The sequence below is a fragment of the Mus caroli genome, chromosome 8 (genome assembly GCF_900094665.2).
Source record: "Mus caroli chromosome 8, CAROLI_EIJ_v1.1, whole genome shotgun sequence".
NCBI lineage: Eukaryota > Metazoa > Chordata > Mammalia > Rodentia > Muridae > Mus > Mus caroli.
The window spans coordinates 66,794,678-66,814,518 of NC_034577.1; the positions used below are offsets into that span (position 1 = coordinate 66,794,678).

Consider the following 19,841-nt stretch of genomic DNA (forward strand, 5'->3'; position numbering starts at 1 on the left):
ACACTCATTTATTTATTCTCTCTCTCTGTCTCTGACTCTCTGTCTCTCTGTCTCTGTCTTTCTCTCTCTGTCTCTGTCTGTCTGTCTGTCTCTCTCTCAGTCTTCCATTTCTCTTTTATTTTTAGTGTGTGTGTGTTACATGGTACATGAATGCACATGTGTATATGTACAGTTCCGTGTGTATTTGTGTACCTGTGTTTGGAAGTCAGAGGTCAGTGTTAAATGTCTTCCTCGATTGCTTTTTTGAGAGTGACTGTCTCATTAAGCCTGGAGCACTCCCAATTTTGCAGACTACCTGTCTAGTAGCTCCTGGTGTTCTCCTGTCTCTGCCTCTCCAGTGCTGTGGTTACATGTACACACCAGATACCCAGCTTCTTATGTAGTGCTGGGATGGGAAGCCACATCAAGCCACATTGTTACACAGCAAGCACTTAGCCTTACCTTGTTTCTCCATTGCTCTGAGCTCTAACATATCTCAGAGCTCTCTCCACCTCCCATACTCAGGCTGTCCTCACATCTTGCTCAATCATGGGTGGGGTAGAGAATGTCACCAAGAGTCAGCCCTTGCATGGTCTTGGTCCCTCCTGCCTGAACAGTTTAGGAAACCCTCCTTTGTGTAACCAAAAGTTTCTTCAGCAAGGACTTAAGTTAGTTACATCTTCTTGAAAACTGTGCACTGAGGAAACAATATGCTCCTTAAGGTATTTTAAGGTTTCTCTTGTGGCCTGTGGTTTAAAAAAATGACAGGGGAGAGACAGCCAGGGTTTTAAGAAAGGACATTTCAGCAACTTAGGAAGCTGATAGACGTTTCCAGGCTGGATCTGGAAGGAAAGAATTGTTGATGTGGAAAGTAGGCTTCATGACAACTTGCTGACTAGAAAGAAAAAAAAAAAAAGTTGGCTACTGTATATAACTTTTAGAGTATTTTTTATGTGAAGGTTTGAAATTTTGGGCTGGTTTGTGGCTGATATTTTTGTGGTGAGTAACATTTGTTTTGGTGCTGATGCTGCAGTCAGTGGGCACAACATGCTTAACCTGCATCCTTTTTTTTTTTCTAAAGATTTATTTATTATTATACATAAGTACATTGTAGCTGACTTCTGACTCACCAGAAGAGGTGTCAGATCTCATTACCGGTGGTTGTGAGCCACCATGTGATTGCTGGGATTTGAACTCATGGCCTTCGGAAAAGCAGTCAGTGCTCTTACCCGCTAAGCCATCTTGCCAGCCCAACCTGCATACTTTCATCTCCTTCACACAACCCTTGGAAAGTGGGTACTTTAGGTACCCTATTCTGCAAAGGAGGAATGAGGCTCAGAAGGGCTAAGGCATTCACTCGGGGTCACACAGCCACTGACTGCTGAAGTCAGGACCTACAATGCAAATTGTCTATTCACATCCCATGTTTCTAGTCTCCCTCCTCACCACTGTCCTGCAGGACTGAAAGGGACTGACTCACTGGTCTTCTCCATGAGTCACAGGGTATTCATCTTGAGTGATGTGTGCACTCGTGGCTCCTGTCTTCCTGCATCTTCCATACCAATGTCCTCCTCAGGGCAGGGAGCTCTGCTGAGGGTACCAGCAGTGCAGATCTCTTTACCAGGAGAACAGAGCCTACAGGTACCTTCCAGGGACTCCCACTTGTGTTCAAGTAGCTAGGGATGAGTGAAAAGGGACAAGGAATGCAAAACAGTGTGAGCCTGGGGAGATCGTCTGTCACAGTAACAGGTCAACATGGTGTTCATGAATGTCATAGAACAGGTGTCCACAGAACCCTAGTATCTATTGTGGGCAGATGAGTTGCAGCCATCTCCTTGTGGATTCCCACACTGCACTTCTAGCTGCACAGCTAGTCTGCATCTCAGAGGGTTGGTCATTCAGAGTGGCTGGATAGAATCATGTCCAGAATTGACTTTCATTGGGAACAAGGATGTTAGGTTAGAGGGCAGATTAAGGAACCTGGACCAGGTGTGGTGGTGGCACATGCCTATAATCTCAGCACTTGGGAGGCAGAGGGAGGTGCAGCTTGTGAGTTTGAGGCCAGCCTGGTCTACAGAGTGAGTTCCAGGACAGCCAGGGTTGTTACATAGAGAAACATTGTTTTGAAAAAGAAAGAGGGGAGAGAGGGAGGGAGAGAGGGAGGGCTGGGCAATGGTGGTGCACTCCTTTAATCATAGCACTTGGAAGCAGAGGCAGGTGGATTTCTGAGTTCAAGGCCAGCCTGGTCCATAGAGTGAGTTCCAGGACAGCCAGGGCTACACAGAGAAACCCTGTTCGAAAGAAAGAAAGAAAGAAAGAAAGAAAGAAAGAAAGAAAGAAAGAAAGAAAGAAAGAAAGAAAGAAAGAAAGAAAGAATAAAGAGAGCGAGAGAGAGAGAGAGGGAAGGAAGGAAGGAAGGAAGGAAGGAAGGAAGGAAGGAAGGAAGGAAGGAAGGAAGGAAGGAAGGAGAAAGAACAAACTTGGAACCTTCTGATAGGTTGGGATTTTATCCAGTAACTATGAGGGATCAAGGAATGCCAGGTTTCATGGTGCTTCTCCTAACCACAGTGCTGTACAGGTGACCGTGCTAAAAATACAGCAGGAGCATCGCCCAGTTACTTAGCAAACAGGTCCTGCAGGCTTCATCCAGTGTAGAGAACTTGGAGACTCAGGAGCCGGTGCCCTCAGAGCCACTTTCACCCTAATGGAAGGGACAGACAGACCAAGAAACCAACACTGTACCATGTTCCAAGGAGTCTACTAGACAGAGCTGAGAGTTGCATTCTATGCAGAATGCTGGTGCAGGAGTAGGCAGGGAGATCGCAAGGTACCCAGAATGTGATCTGACCTTATTGCTGGGCAAGGAACTGAGTTAAGAGACAAGGGCACTGTCCCAGAAGAATTTCGAATGTTCAGAAGTCCAGAAGGCTGAGTGCGGGCCACCAGGCCGTTTCATTCCAGGTAAAAAGCTGAGCTGTGTAAGGTGCAGATGCATCACAGCACTTGGGTCCTGACTGCCAAACTCCAGGAAGCACAGGACACAGTTCAGGCTTGGACAGATAATGGTGCTGGTCCAGAGTTAGCCCTGTCACAAAAGCCCTAGCAGCTTCTGGCCTATGCAAGCAAGGAGACAGCTGATATGGCAACAGGAAGGCAGTTGGTCATAGCTGTAATGCTATCTGTACTCCATTGAGCACCCACAGAATGATTCCAAGGGACAGGAGAGTAGGGCTCCTCTGGGACCACAGGGGCAAATGTCCTGCCAGGGATTCTGGGTCACCACTGAAGATGAACAGTTTGGAGGCAAGGGCAAGCACCCAGCAACTACCCAAATACATGACTTTTGGCCAAGGCTTATTCCTTCTTGTTGTCTCAAGATGTTCCTCACAGCCTTCACATGACTTCAGACAGTTGACTGTGGAGAAGCTTCTTCTGCTAGGAAGAAGGCAGGCTCAACCTGATCTGACACAGACACATGACCCATGAGTGAACATGTTTGCGTTAGGAGATATGGTCAGCAGGCCAGAGCCACTTTCCAGATCAAGTCACTAAGTTGCCTCTGGGCAGAACACACCTGCATCAAACCCAACACAGAACTAGCTGCTGATTCCAGGACTGCTATCCTTGAGCATTAGAAAGCTTATAATGATAACAGAGACCTCCAGGAGCTAGGAGAAAAGAGCCACTGCCCAGCAGCCTTTGAAAGTCAGCCAGCAGTGAGAGGTAGAGGAGTCAGCTATGCTCTGGGAAGCTGGTAAGGGTTTTTATTCCCTTCTTAAAACAGCAAGTTACACCAGGCAGTGGTGGCACATGCCTTTAATCCCAGCACTTGGCAGGCGGATCTCTGAGTTCGAGGCCAGCCTGGTCTACAGAGTGAGTTCCAGGACAGCCAGGGCTAAACAGAGAAACCCTGTCTCGGAAAAAAAAGAAAAGAAAAGAGAGGAGAAGAGAAGAGAAGAGAAGAGAAGAGAAGAGAAGAGAAGAGAAGAAGAAAAAAAAAACCCTAAAAACAAAATAGCAAGTTACTTTCATGTTTAAAAACAAAACATGACAATCCTGTTCTCAAATTCCACACTTACACGATACATTGCCACATCTCAGGGCAAGTTAGAAGAGTCTGCAATTCTTCACCTGCTCAGATGATCTTCTTACATGTGCTACCACCTCCTCTTTTTCTTCCTTCTCCTGTTTAGGTCACAGTCCTCCTCCTCTCTGCTTGTCACCATATCTCCATCTCTGTTGGCACTCTTGAAAGACTAATTAGACTACTTCTGCACCTGCCCCGTCCCACAGCTGTCCCTCCACAGTCACTGGCCTTTCCACATGACTATAGCCCCTTTTGAAACTTCAGCTCTCTTCCCAGGAGAAGAAGGTGCTCAGTTACCAGGGTTTGCTGATGGTCATCAGCAGCCCCAGTGAGAGGGCTAAGAGACCCTTGGGCGCCTGGGGCTGGGGGAGCAGAGTACACAACCTGGGGAAGATCAGGAGGATGCTATGGAGTGCTCTGACCCCAGTGATAGCAGGGCAGCAAGGCAGGTATGAGAAGTTTGTTGCAAAGCACCAGCACCCCTCACCATAGGATGCTGGTGTTTTGTTTTATTAGGAGTTTTGGTTGGTTGGTTAATTGGTTGGTTGGGTTTTTGGTTTGGTTGGGTTTGGTTGGGTTTGGTTTGGTTTGGTTTGAAATAGGATCTGACCATGTAGGTTTGGATTGCCTTGTTATGGTGACTAGGTTCACCTCTAACCCACAAAGATCAGCCTGCCTCTGTCCCCCAAGTGCTGAGATTAAAGGTGTGCACTGTGGCTGGCCATTTTAAGTTGCTGACCCCTCTGTCAGGGTTTCCTTATTAGAGAGATGGAGGTGGTAGTATACACCCCTTGAGGTGACAAATCTCATGCTTACTATAACTAGCAATTACACTGGTGATTATATGTATATATGTATAGCTTATAAGGTTAAAATATTACAGAAGGGTGTGTTGGCCGGGCAAAGACTAGGGAAAAAGAAAATGGCTATTTTCAGCAGCCTGACAAGTAGGAGGAGTGGATATGGTGAGAGAGAAAAAAGATAATGAACACAGTACAAACTTGTAAGGTGGGATTGTCAGGGAACTGGAACTATTAAACAGAGGTCTGAGCTCAAGGATGACTCAACACTGCCCATCTGGCTGAGGGCAGTGTGAGAAGGAGCAGGTTTTTATGGTTATGCAGCCCCTACCCGCAGACACTCTGCTCTTAGCTATAACTCATAACCAGCTCAAGGGGACTCTTGGCCTCAACATGAGGAGTGGTGACAGAAGCCACACTTGGTAGATATTTGAGGAAAGAACATGCCTTGTCTCCCAGCCCTTCTAAAGGGACACCTTGGCCTCCTCCCCTGGCTATAAGCCAGTGGCATGGCATCTGCCCTTCTGTCTCAGCCTCCTGTCATGTGTTTGGGACATACTAGCACCTGGCTGGCTACAGGAAGCAAGGGTGGACCAGAAGGCATACCAGTTAGAGAGCCAGCTGCCTGACCAGTTCAGCAGGGGCATTGCTGGAAGAAACAGAACCCTACCCAGTCACATGGAGACAACCCTCATCCCCTCCTAGTCCTGCTAAGAGTGTGCTGTGTTGTGAGGCCTGTTCCAGACACCATGGAGCAAGAACTATATCTGTCCACCAGGCATCTCAGTGCCTGGAATGGGCCTGGCTTACAAAGAGCTGTGTAATGGTAAGCCATCAATAGCACCCAGCTATGAAGACTGTCTTCCTTGTGTGACAAGTGACACTAGCATCCAAACTGGCTGACAAGCAGGTGTGTGTGTATGTACATGACATCTTCAGCCAGAGTCTGAAAACTAGAGGAGTCAGCATGGCAGCTGAGGAGAACACCAAGTTCTCACCCTCTGAATATGAAATGCTAACCTGTCACATGCTTACATGTGGTAAAAATACATACGTTTGTCATGCCAACCAGGATATGACAGGAGGTGGAACAAAGTTGAGTGTACATGTAAACAGCAGACATGGCAGTACATGTGTATGGGGGGTTGGTGAAGGGCTCACATTTTCTGAACCTAGATTCATCATTCACATAACACCCATCAATGCCCTTGGAGATGGGGTCTTATTATGTAAGATTGGGTTTGGTGTATAGCACCAGTGTGGCCTTGAACCCCTACCCCTGCCTTCTAAGTACTGGGATTATATGTATGTGCCACCATGCTTACCTCCCCATTACAAGCCTTGAGAACTTTGTAGCTGGTTCCTAGCTCAGAAAACCTACCCTAAGGATCACCCAGCATGAAAGTGGTTCCACAGCGTTATGACTGAACCAGGTGATGACAATCAAAGACGGCCCTTTATGTTTATGACTTGTGTCCATTTAAAGGGAAGGATTGGGCTAGGAAGGTACCTCAATGATAGAGCACTTGCCTGCCATGCATGAGATCCTACCTTCAAGCCCCAGTGCCAGAAAAGGAAAACAGTAATGCCCAGCATTCACTGCACAGCCATTCTGAGAGAGGGCCACTTGAACACTGGCCACCCTGGAGGCTGATCTTTCATTGGCACAGCCATGGAGAGAAACATAACGAAGAAACCGACTACAGTGGGGGTTGTAAGAAGTAAGAGCCTGGAAAGGGACAGAGATGGTTGCCCCCATTGACTACTTCTTTTGTGTTTTGAACCATGTGACTGCTTCCAACCCAAAGGATACTAGGAAGTAAAGAGGAGCATAGCCCACACAGATAAAACTACCCTGTCATTAACAAGCCCTCTGAGGTCAGGCCTGGCTTAGTTCTTAGCCCCATTCATCCACTTAGCCATTCTCCTTATCTATAAAAGGGCAAGGACACTTCTGGCCTCATATGGCTGGCATGATTCAGTGACAAGTGGGACCACATATAAGCCTGGGTGCCCAGAAAGCATCTGCGACCTTCTGCTTTATCTATTCCCTCCTCACTCCACTGTCTGAGTCTGACCATCTGGGACTCCCCATACCTTTGTGACTCACAGTTTCTTCACAGAGAAAGCTACAGATGGCTCCCTGCAGAGCGAGGACTGGGCCCTCAACATGGAGATCTGTGACATCATCAACGAGACGGAGGAAGGGTAAGGAGCCCTTGGGGTGAGGGGTGGGGATGCAGGCTATGACAGCCAACTATAAGAGTACATACCAGCACTGATTCCTGCCTATGTCCCACTAGATGATCCTCCATAGCCCCCAACTGTTGTAGCCCCAAAGTCTAGCCCTGCTATACAATAGTATCCTGACTCTATCTTAGACAGCAACATGGCACTTTAAACATCTTTAGACCCTTATACAATATAGTGCCTTCATCAAGTGGATGAAAAACTTAGAGATGTAAAGTCACTATGAGACGGTTGGTGGTAATGCATGCCTTTAATACTAGTATCCAGGAAGCAGAGGCAGGGGGATCTCTGAGTTCAAGGCCCACCTGATCTACAACAAGAGTTCTTGGCTACACAGAGAAACCCTGTCTCTGAAAAAGACGTAGTGTGTGTGCAGCTGGCCACTAGAGTCAATAGCTGTGACCCACAGTGTCTCTAAACAGCAGGCCAGATGTCACACAGATCTAGAGCTCTACCCTGGGACAAAATGAACTGGAGACTCATGTTGTCTTTCTGTATCCTGAAAGCTGGAGTCTTGGGGCAGCAGGTCTCTTAGAGCAAGAACACACTTTCAGTTCCTTAAGATTAGAAACCAGGAGTTCCCAGAGGGCAGCCCTGAATCAGAGCAGAGCTGTGGTTCAGAGTGTATGCCTGCAGGTGACCAGGTATGGGGCCCTAATGTTTGCTCAGAAAGGTGATTCCAGCCAAAACGCATGGTATGGGAGAAGTCTTGGAGTCCTGTCTTCCTCTGTGGAATGGGACCATGGATAAGTCATTCTACCTCTCTGGGACTTTTTCCTCAAAAGAGCTCAGTTAAATAGTGACAAAATTCTAGCCTAAATCCTTAACTGGGGTAGAAAGTAGGGTGAGGTGGATGTGGGTGGCCATGGCAGGCAGGGAGGGCAGCTGGATGAGGCCTCTGCTCTGGTTAATCAGAACATTCTTCCAGTTAAGTGCAGATTGACCAAGAAGGATAGGAGGCAGGGAGTGCACCCTGAACTTCGGGGAGACTGTGGATATCTTAAGCTAGGAGAGGATGGTAACTCCAGGCCCCAACCAAAGTCCCCCTCAGCTGTGCATTCCTACACATCTGCATCTGGACTCACAGTGAGTATAAGGTGCAAGTGGACAGATAGCAGGACCACTGGCCTCTGCTAGGGCCAGTAAGTCACTGCAGTAGCTTTGGAGACAGTGTCCTGTCTCCATGGTGATCTTGGGAAGCACAGAGTTCATTTGAGCACTTTAAATGTTCCAGACTCTGCCCACAGCATGGAGGATCCAGCCATAGGCAATGACAGGCATGACTCTTGACTTCAGCAATCTCACCTAAATTCCTGTGCCTTTGGCAGAATCATACCATTGCCATATGCTTTGTCTGTGTCTGTGCAGTACATAGTCTACTGCCAGTGCTGTCCCCTTTTCTCCAGGCCACTTCAGTCCCTTTCAAACACTAAAGTAGTCCACAAGCCAGTCAGCTTTTTATAACAATGCCCTTGAGATGATTTGCTTATAAAGAGAAATTTTTTATCTCACTTTTGGTTTGGTTTGGTTTGGTTTGGTTTGGTTTGGTTTGGTTTGGTTTGGTTTGTGGAGCTGAAGCAGAAGGTTTATTTTGTCTCAATCTTAATGGTGCACATCATGAGGAATGTGTGATGAGCCTACTCACTACATGGCCAGGGAACAAAAAAGTGACAGGGACAGAGTTCCATAGTGCCCTTCAAAGTCACATCTCTGACAAAAAAGAGCATCCAGCAGGGTCCAGCTCTTCTCCTAACCCCACCCCAATCCAGGGCCTTGCACATGCCAGACATGCAGTGCCATTGAACTGTAGCCTCAACCTAAGCCCACCTCAACGTGTCTCAACAGTGCCACTGTGCTGCTGAAAATTCAGGGTCTAAACAGTATAACAGTACTGCCACCAAGAACTGAAGCCAGCTGCCGCTAGAACTGGCCAGGGAAAGACAGGGAGCCATCTGAGGTGCTCTGAGTACAGGCTGTGTTCACTTTCCTGATCTTGGACCCCTGGGCCTTCTGTGCTGGGGAAGAAATTTCTATACCTAAGCCCATCCTTCCTTTTGTCCTTTTTGCCAGCCCCAAAGATGCCTTCCGAGCAGTGAAGAAGCGAATTATGGGGAATAAGAATTTCCATGAGGTCATGCTGGCCCTTACGGTGAATATCCTGCTGCCTCTCTCATCTGTCCATCTCTCCATGATCTCTTCCATGGCTGGACCGTGGTCTGCTGAAAGCTGCTTCTCCTTAGTTAGGTCCAGCAGGATTCCCATCCATGCTTGGGTTTCTCACCTGAAGACTCAGAAGAAAGTGACCATGGGCAAATTGTTTTCCCGTTCACACTGTTGGTGAAGGTGGATGACAAAGCAAGGGAACTAGAAAGGAAATTTCCAGCCTTAACATGGGGAGTAGATACACTGGGGCTACTTTCCTCTAAAACTGCACCCTAAAAAATGAACATAAAACAAATGCCTGTGTCTAAGAACAGTGTTGACCTCAGTACTAAGAAAGGCCAGCATGGGCCAAGCATCAGACTTCCTGTCTTCAGAACAACGTGGCTGGAAAATAGGCAGGAGAACACCCTATCCCAGCCTCTACACGGTAGTGCCTAGATCCAGATGGTTCTGCTACCCTGCAAAGCACAAGCAGCTTCTGCTAGGCCTTGGGAAGAGGAGGTCAGTGCTTGGTCCCTGGGTCATGATGTTACCAACCTAAGTTGTATCTGCTTCCTCCTGAATCTCTAAGCTTCCATACCAGTGTTTCGCAATTTATGGGTCACAACCCCTTTGGGGGTCAAAAGACTCTTTTACCGGGGTCACATATCAGATACCCTGCAAATCACATGTTTACATTAAGCTTCATTAAGAGAACAGTAGCGCCGGGTGTGGTGGCGCACGCCTTTAATCCCAGCACTCGGGAGGCAGAGGCAGGCGGATTTCTGAGTTCGAGGCCAGCCTGGTCTACAAAGTGAGATCCAGGACAGCCAGGGTTATACAGAGAAACCCTGTCTCAAAAAACAAAACAACAAAACAAAAAGATAACAGTAGCAAAATTACAGTTATGAAGTAGCAAGAAAAATAATTTTATGGTTGAGGGGTCACCACCACATGAGGAACTATGTCAAAAGGTCAAAGCATTAAGAAGATAGAGAACCACTGATCTAGACAATGTGAACTAGAAACCAGGGTTAGGTTATAGGCACTGGCCTAGTAGGAAGGGAGTCTTGTCTGTCCTGTCATGTCCCAGTCCCCTAGGAGGCAAGCCTCCAAATCCATCACCGTTTCCATTCTTATGTCCTAGGGGCTCCCTTCTGGAAGCCTCCTGTCTTCTGCTGGGCTTCCCTTCCCTGATGGGGCATTCTCTTGGGCACCTTGACCTACAGGTCTTGGAAACATGTGTTAAGAACTGTGGGCACCGCTTCCATGTACTGGTGGCCAACCAGGACTTTGTAGAGAATGTGCTGGTGAGGACCATCCTGCCGAAGAACAATCCACCCACCATTGTGCATGACAAGGTGTTGAACCTCATCCAGGTGTGCTCTTTGGCAGGGTAGGGTGTATTGGTGGCCTCCAGGGGTGGGGGAATGCTGGGGCTATTCTTCCACTGTGCTAGTGAGCTGCTTACATGTGCAGCAGGACTTATCACTGCGTGCTGAGCCTGGTGTACAGCGTTAGAGAACCAGGCAACAGGAGGAAGAGGAGGGAAGCACTCTGTCCTCTGTCTAGGTGCCAGGTCGGGCAGGCTCACAGAAAAGAAGGTGAGCAGTGGTTACAGGCAATGTCCCCTTGTCCCCTCTCAGTCCTGGGCTGACGCGTTCCGCAGCTCGCCTGATTTGACAGGTGTTGTTGCTGTCTACGAGGACCTGCGAAGAAAGGGCCTAGAATTTCCCATGACTGACCTGGACATGCTGTCGCCCATCCACACACCCCAGAGAGTAAGGAGAATTTTGGGTGAGATGAGAATTATCCTGAGGGGGCTACAGTGCCTTTCGAGGAAGCCTCACTCACCCTGTCTTTTGCCCCTTAGACTGTATTCAACTCAGAGACACCAACCAGACAGAACTCTGTGGGTTCTAACACCAATCAGCGTGGAGACCTGAGCCAGCATGCCACCCCTCTCCCCACTCCAGCTGTTCTCCCAGGTGATTCACCCATCACGCCGACTCCTGAGCAGGTAAACAGACAAGCCTGTGGCAGAACCAGAAGATCCAGGGAGGTGTCAGAGATGGCCCCTAGCATTGTGGAAACTCCTTTGTCTTCTCAGCAGCCCATAGATATGTACTGTTCATCCTATGTTCTGGATAAGGCTCAGACAGGCAAATCCACCAACTCAGAATCACACAGCTCATCAGAATCTGCTGAGATTCAAGTTCCAGTCTCTCTGACTTCTAGAATGCAGTTCAATACTACTGTCATTTTCCAAAGTCTTCCCTCCATGGAGCCCTTTGTGGAGCACCGTGGAGAGGAAATGGCCAACAGGCAGGTGTTCCCTTCCACTTGGGCCTCTCCACTTTATCTATGTGCTAGTAGGCTCACATAGAGTTTCATCTAAATTGAGATTCAAATTGAAGACAACCATAAAAGATCTGTATGCTTGCTGGGGTTGGTGGCATGCCTTTAATCCCAGCACTTGGGAGATAGAGGTAAGTGGATGTGTGTGAGTTCAGAGCCTCTGATCTACATGGAGACTTTCAGGCTAGCTAGGATGCATAGTGAAACTCTTGTCATAGAAAGGAGGTGGGTGAGGAAGAGAGATCTGCATCTTCACAAAATGAGAAATTTTATTTGTACTCCACTGAGGCCTCCCACAATTCCTCATGAGGAAGCTTAGAAGCTTAGCATGAGATTCTGGGGAAGTTTCTCTAGCCTATGGCTAGCTCTAGAGTATTACCTACTTCAGACCAGGTGGCTGTAACCTAGATTATTGGTCATTTGAGATGTGGTACTGAGCTGGGCTTGAGGCCTTCTCAGACCTTAGACCATCACCAGTGAAGTAGAAAGACTTAGCTGGAGGTAAAGATTCACAAACATGATACAAATGAGAGACACTTAACTCCCAAGAACCGTTCCCTGACCACTGGTGTATAGTGCATGGTCTCAGCCCAACAAAGAGAAGCTTCGTGCTGTCTTATACCACGTTACGAAACTGTACCACCACAAACATGACGAGAGCAGGCTGGCTCTCTGAGCACATAAAGTCTACAAAATTGTAAAATTACTCTGAAATCCAAAACAAGTCTCTACCTTGTTTCTGATTTTAACTAGTTTTTCTAAAGTCTGTATATTAAGACTAATTAGTGCTAGCAGGTTCTTACTGAGTAAAACTGAGTGTTCTTGTTTGATTTCATAGCCCCTTTGGCCTCTTGGGCATGTTAGGATGCTGTGGTGTGGTGATGTAATTCCTAGGCTCCTCTGTGGTTAGATCCCTTTGGGTTTGGATGGCAAGCTGGTGATGAGCAGCTTGTTCACTCACACCAGGAGTTATTAAACAAGCCGTTGTGCCTGGCACTGTGGGGTGTGCTGTGGGTCAGCTTCAGTGGGCATGGTGCTTGTCTCTGCGTGCCTGTTTCTTCATCCTTGAGCTCCATAAAGCTAGCCTACCTGTGATGGCGCATGTTCAGTGCTTGGCGCTTATTAACTAGTCAGGAAGTGGGAGCTGCTATCACAGTCATGAATTTAAATTCTGAAGTTTATTGTCACTGAATCACACAATTTAGAATATACCAGTATTTCCCCAAATGTAGTCTCCTAGCCACTAGATTCATGAGCCATCCCATTATAAGAGGATTCTTCAGCCAGGTACATCTGGGGGCGGGGAATGGGGGGGACGGTGCTTCATCTGCTTCTCAGTATTCAAAGTAAACACAGTGTCCATAGCATATAAAGTCCCTCCGAGTTCATAAAAAACACTGCAGAGTGACCCTCACACCTCATCTGTTTGAGGACACTGACCACCATCATTGCGAACCTTGGCTCCCTTCGATCACTGGTACTAATACTGGGTCTGAGTTTCATGTTCACATGAGTATCAGGCCTTGCGCTTACTTTTGGATAAACCTGGGCTCTAAAGAATCAAGGTAAAGACACAGACAAAACCTACTCTGTCCTCCCAGGCATAAGGGGACTCTGCAACCTGCCTTCCTAATCCTTAGGAGAACTGCCATCCCTAGGGCCTCATTAATTGCCATCTTGGCCCCCAGAGATGCTGGCACTCTTCCATCCACCCTCACTGGCTATTCCCCTCCGATTGTCACACAACTTTCAGCTTGCCTCTGTTCCTGGCTCCTGGTTGGGAGATGGCAGCGGTTGGTAGCACCTCTGTGCGGGGCTGTGAAGTGGGAGGAAGCTTCTGCAGGCTCTTGATCCGCAGGAGTCAGGAGGGAAGCTGTGTGGAGAAAGCGTTGGCTGGGTAGTGCCTGGGCCACACGACTGGAGGAGGCATGGGCTCTAGACTCTGGCTTTTCTCCCCCTTACAATGGTGCATTTCAGATTGGGAAGCTGCGCAGTGAGCTGGAGATGGTGAGCGGAAACGTGCGAGTGATGTCAGAGATGCTGACAGAGCTGGTGCCCACCCAGGTAGAGCCTGCAGACCTGGAGCTACTACAGGTGAGCAAACAGCCTGCCTCCAGGTTCAGCCCCCACCGAAGTGACCCTGTGTGCAGCCACACCTATTTCTTCCCTGTCTACAGTGCAGTCCTTTGTTTTTGCTGGGAGCTCTCAGGCAATAGAAAACATTACAACCAGGAACCTGGGATTTGCATCAGACAGGAATTCACATCTTAATTCTGCTGCTTTATGACTTAAACAAAACAACCTCTCGTTTTCTCCATCTGTGTGGCTGCTTTGATACAAGCAGGACATGAGAGTTCAATGAGATAGTACATGTGAAACATCTACTCCTCCACCCAGTACTGGTGAGCACAGACAGCACTGGGAAAAGCCAGAAGGGCTGATTCCCACCCATCACAGTGTTGGTGGTGGCAAACAGGAGGGAAAAAGCAATGTGGGCTTTGAGAGGAGTGACCATCCATCCAGTCTTGGGGAGCTGAGGCCAGTGGGAAATGCTGGATTTTGCTCCTGGGTGTCATATGATAGTCACCTGATCCTGTCTTCATATGGAGTGAGGCACAGGACTGAGGGGGGTTTAGTCAGTCTTCCTGTAGGGGACACTGAGGAAGGCAGTGAGAAAGTCAGCAACTGACAAAGCCAGAGTCTCCAGAATGTGTAGAAGGACAGAATGCTCTGTGTGCAGAATGCTCTGTGTGCTGTCTGTATCGCCCTCCCACCAACCCTCAGAGAGCAGTTTTGAAGCCAGGTCTTTATGCCCCTGTGACTGCTCAGAGATCCTTATATTTGGGGGTGGGGGCATAAAGTAGGAGTGTCTTAGCTGAGTGGACTCTTTGAGTGTGAGAACTAAGTGAAGAAAGGAGGTTGACTAAGAGTTGTTATAGTGTTATATGTCCCAAGCCAAGTCCATGCAGATATGAGTAGTCTGGGATACTCAGAAGGCTGGAGCCAGCTGTCAAGGTGACAGAGTCAGTGCCCACATAATGAGTACTCTTTGTATCAAGCTCAATGTAGGTGCTTGATATACATTCATTCATAGCCTAAACAAACCCATTCTCCAGATCAGGAAATTAAGACAAAGAGACTGTAACATGCCTATGGTTACTGTGGCTGGTAGGTAGCAAATCCAGGATTTGTGACTTGGAGCAACGACTTCGTCTAGGCTCTTCTTGTGTCCAGAGGGACCGATGAGGAAGCAGAAACTAATGTCAGTTATACTTCATCATAGGAGGAAGAGAAGGGGAGGCCAGGGATGTTGAAAGACTCCCTGTGCAGATGAAGAAACCCCAGGAGGCCTGGGTGGCGTGGGTGGGGAACAAGGTCCATGAAAAGACAGAGCTTGGTGCAGTGCCTCATCTTTGATGCTACAAGAGAAAGTGTGCTGGCATATCCATGCGAGGTGCTGGGGAAAAGGTGACCAGTCTCCCTACAGTTGCCTGTAGACCAAAGGAGGTTTATTTTACTTACTTATTTTTTAGTAAAGGTCTCATGATGCAGCCAAGCCTGGTCCTGCACATTCTCCATCCCCCTGTCTCAGTCCCTGACTACACGGGTTACAGATTCATCACACCCAACCTCTTAATCTTTCTCTTTTTTCCAAAACGAGTTTAACTGTGATTAAAACCCAGTCAGTAACACGGTGCCTAAATACATATAGGATCTAGAAACAGGAAACAAAAAGATATTAGCAGGAAACGTTCAGTTGATATCAGTGTTGATGCCTTGGTTCTGACAAATGTCAAACTGGGTGAAGGCACATGAGAGCCTCTGTGCCATATTGCAGCTCTTCAATAAATCTGAAAGATTGTTCCAAAATAAGTTTTACTAAAAGAGAAAAAAGCCAATCCGTGAGAAAAGTGAAGCAAAAACTTGTGTGAGGTAACAGAAGTTAAACGTGTTCACACCCGACCCCATCCTCAGGTCCGTCATCCTCCTCACCCTCCTCACTCTCCTGTTTTCCCCTTAGGTGTGCATCTGTGACTGTGGTGTGTGTGAGTGAGACATGGCAATACTACAGCTTGCATATAGAAATAAGAGATCAACCTTAGGGAGCCAGCTCTCTCCTTCAACTCTGTTTGAGGCAGTGTCTCTCCTGTTTGTGCTACTTACCACATGGGCCAGACTAGCTGGTCCAGGAGGCTGAGGTTTTTCTAAGTAAGCAAACATGGTGGCTAAAACTTGACTCTGCAGTCTGCACACAGTCCTGTTAAAGCAGTACAGTCATTATCATGACTCAGTCCAGTACTTTACATGTTAATGTAAAGCCTAACACTTCCAGCTACTCCAGAAGCTGTGGGTCACCTGAGGCCAAGCCTAGGCAACAGTGAGAGCCCATCTCACAACTCAAGACTGTAACCACACTGCAGCACCTGAGCAGTGATCTTGAGAACAGGCTTGTGGAACCCCAAAAGCTGTTCTGTGGTGCCATGAAGACCCCTCTTCCAGGACTGTTCATGAGAAGCAGCCTTGTCCTGCATGTGGCCTCAATGTCTCACTCCTCCCTGTAGGAACTCAACCGCACTTGCCGTGCCATGCAGCAGAGGATCCTGGAGCTCATCCCACGAATCTCCAATGAGCAGCTGACAGAGGAACTGCTCATGATCAATGACAACCTCAACAACGTGTTTCTGCGCCATGAACGGTAGTCCTACCACACCTTCACCTGGGCCATGGCCTTGGCTGCTCAGTCATTTTCCCTGTGCCCTTTTCAGACCTCAGCAAGCTACCAGAGCCCCCAGCTCTCTCCCCGTCACTGAGCTGCTTGGGTAGTGGGTAGTCATAAAAGCAGGAAGCAAAGTGCTCTGTTCTAGAAATGGTTATTATCTAGCCACCTCCCACTCCTTGTGTCTATTTTGTGTTCCCCACTTGCTGTGTGGTTTGCAATCAGTTGAGAGGGGCTGGGCCCCTGAGGGCAACAGTTGACCAGTTTTTCCTGTTCACTAGCCCAAGAGGATGCAGATCCTCCTCCTTGCCATCTTTGTTTGTTTGTTTGTTTGTTTGTTTGTTTGTTTTGTTTTTGAGACAGGGTTTTTCTGTGTAGCCCTGACTATCCTGGAACTCACTGTGTAGACCAGGCTGGCCTCGAACTCAGAAATCTGCCTGCGTCTGCCTCCCAAGTGCTGGGATTAAAGGTGTACACTACCACCGCCCCGCTCCTCCTTGCCATCTTGAGGTGCACTGTGTGGTAGTCCCCCAGTTCTCTAGCATCAGGCCCCTAGTTTACCAGTTTGTTCCGGTGGCAGCCAACTGCTACTCAGTGCCTCAACTCAGTCATCACCTCAGCTAGCAGGCAGGTGCCCAGAGACATTAGAACAGAAAATGAATTCAAAAGTGATGTCCTTTATACCAGGCCAGAACACCAACAGGCTGGTCACTAAGGTCTTCTCCACCTACCTCCCTAGCCCCTGGCCCCTAAGTAGTCAGGGTTAGAGACAAGTGGCCATCTTTGAGAGCCAACCATACATTCTCAAATGTAGAGTAGGTAACTAGACAGTTGACAAAGCAGTGCTCAACTCTGCTTGCTGAGTGTCCCTTTGTCCCTTTTTTTTTTTTTTTTTTTTTTTTTTGGTTTTTTGAGACAGGGTTTCTCTGTATAGCCCGGGTTGTCCTGGAACTCGCTTTGTAGACCAGGCTGGCCTCGAACTCAGAAATCCACCTGCCTCTGCCTCCCGAGTGCTGGGATTAAAGGCGTGTGCCACCACGTCCGGCGAGTGTCCCTTTCTTTTGTGTTCCTGTGACCTTGTTTCTTGCTGACCATTGCAAAGTGTTCCTATGAGTGATCATATGCCCCCCAGCCCTGTGCAAGCCAAACAGGGGCTCTGCTAGTGGTAGCATGAGAACCGCAAGCATGCACTGCATCTGTGAGGGTAGACCAGTTATCTCCTCATCCTGGTAACGATCTGGGGTCCTCTGGGAACTGTGTCCATCTGTTCTTTTGACTGGGCTATTTTCTGTCTTGTAGGTTCGAACGCTTCCGAACAGGCCAGACTGCTAAGGTAAGAGGCAACCCTTCTGGGACTGTGTCATGCTTTATTGATAGAGGTGAGAGGGAAGCTCTCACCCGCTCCCGGATGCCTTCCTGTAAAGGATGCTGGTGCTTCTTTCTAGGCTCATAGGGAAGTCTCTGACTTCTTACACCACTATCCCTTTAAGGGAAATAAGGCTCTGCCACCACCAGTTTGTACCTCAGGGCCTTCCCAGCCTCCCAGGGGTATAGCTGAGCTGGAGCCCAGGTGGAGGAGGAGAAAGTCACCAGCTCCCATTCAGACATGTTGGGGCCTGGAGGCAGATCCTCTGCATCCTGAAAGGTTCATCCAGGCATCTCCCCTCACCTCAGGCCGCCAGTGAAGCTGAGCTAGCTACTGACCTGATTGACATGGGTCCTGACCCCGCAGCCACAAACAACCTCTCATCTCAACTGGCAGGAATGAGTAAGTATGATGGGGACTCCAGCCAAGGGTATGTTACAATGTGTGGGTAGCTTCAAAGTTCCTGTGCTCGCCATCAGCAGAACATTGGTCCACAGCTTACTTTGCTGGGATCCCAAGCCAAATCTTGCTACAGGATTGGGCAAAACTTGTGAGAATGCCCTGGGAGTACCAATGTCCCATATAAATCCCACTGCACTCTGACCATCCCTCTGCCCTGACTCCCCAACCCCTCCATCCACCCCACCTGAACAACCTGGGGACCATCAGCCAGTCTACTGCTCAGCCTCAGTAATCAGTTCCTACTTGAAGAAGGAAAGAAGGATTGGGCCCCTCTTCAAGGTTGGAAGAATGGAGCAAGAAACTGCCAGAAAGCAGCTTCTATCAGGGTGAGGCCAGAAGGCGCTCCATTCTGGTGACACTGCAGGGTAGAACACAGGACTTTGGCCATGCTAGACAATATTTTTGCCTCTGAGTTAAACTCCAGCTTGGTTTCCTTTGGTGCTTTGTTCTGAAAAAAAAAAAAATAGATAATTTAGGTTTTATTTGATTTTGCTGGCTTTTGATCCAGGTTGTTGCTAAGTGCTCAGTAGCCTGTCTAGGTAGGCCTCAAACTTTCTCCATCCTCCTGCCTCAGCCTCCCAAAACCTGAGATTACAGGTGGGTATACCTGGCTGTACTCTTGATAAATATTAGCAGTCATTATCTTCTTTGTTGTTCCTGGGCTGCTACTGCTGCTACTGCTGCTGCTGCTGTTGTTGTTGTTGTTGTTTATTTTGGGTGTTTGTTTTGTGCTGGGGATTAAGCCTCAAGCATGCTAAGCAAGTGCTTTACCACTGAACTATATTCCAACCCTTTAATTTTGAGATAGGGCCTCACAAATTTCCCCAAACTGTCCTTGAATGTGCTTAGTAACCTAGGCTACCCTCAGTCTCCCCTGGAGCTGGGATTACAGGATGGCATCACAAGGTCTGCTTATGATTGGGTTTAATATTATTGACTGCCTGCTCCACGCCAAACCCCAGAAATGCATTCTGCTCCCACATTTGTGAGCAGTCGGATCTGAGCACTGTTCTGCTGCTCAGCCTCTTCCATTAGCTCAGTGGTTCTCAACCACTTTAATGCTTTAACAAGGTTCCTCATGCTGTGGTGACCCCCAACCATAAAGTTATTTTCATTGATAATTCATAACTGTAATTATGCTACTGTTATGAATTGTAATGTAAATGTCTGATATGCAACCATGTGAAAGGGTCATTCGACCCACGGGTTGAGAACCACTGCTCAAGCAGGTGTTACAGGCAGGGATTTCCTGTTTTCTCATCCTCACCACAGCGGGAGGAGGATGCTGTGGTACCACCTTAGACGTGAGCACACTCAGCAGAAATGAAGGGCTTCCTACTGTTCTCAGGCAGTAGTCGGCTTCCCATCCAAGTCCCACCACCTAACCCCTAATGCTCTTCAAGCAAGCAGCCCTAGTCCCAGATGGAACATGGGAACAGCAAATGGAACAGCAGGCCTCTTGCCTGGCCTTTCTGTCTCTGCAGACCTTGGCTCCAGAAGTGTGAGAGCTGGCCTGCAGTCTCTGGAGACCTCAGGTCACCTGGAAGATGACTTTGACATGTTTGCTCTGACTCGGGGCAGCTCACTGGCTGACCAACGGAAAGGGTGAGTTACCTGTTCCATCCTGCTCTCCTGCGGGGGAGGGCTCTCTGTTGACAAGAGCATCTCTTGAGATCCCTG

The 19,841-nt window shown here is 48.2% G+C and overlaps 1 protein-coding gene across 1 annotated transcript in view; it reads left to right on the plus strand.

The window, feature by feature from the left end:
- The window catches only part of Tom1 (target of myb1 membrane trafficking protein), a 34,834-nt gene that overhangs the window by 5,734 nt on the left and 9,259 nt on the right, over nt 1-19,841 (plus strand). The window contains exons 2-11 of the mRNA XM_021169450.2: nt 6,990-7,074; nt 9,187-9,265; nt 10,488-10,637; nt 10,905-11,039; nt 11,132-11,278; nt 13,594-13,710; nt 16,179-16,312; nt 17,633-17,666; nt 18,008-18,101; nt 19,646-19,766. Coding sequence (XP_021025109.1) covers nt 6,990-7,074; nt 9,187-9,265; nt 10,488-10,637; nt 10,905-11,039; nt 11,132-11,278; nt 13,594-13,710; nt 16,179-16,312; nt 17,633-17,666; nt 18,008-18,101; nt 19,646-19,766 — 1,096 coding nt within the window. The remainder of the gene's footprint in view (nt 1-6,989; nt 7,075-9,186; nt 9,266-10,487; nt 10,638-10,904; nt 11,040-11,131; nt 11,279-13,593; nt 13,711-16,178; nt 16,313-17,632; nt 17,667-18,007; nt 18,102-19,645; nt 19,767-19,841) is intronic.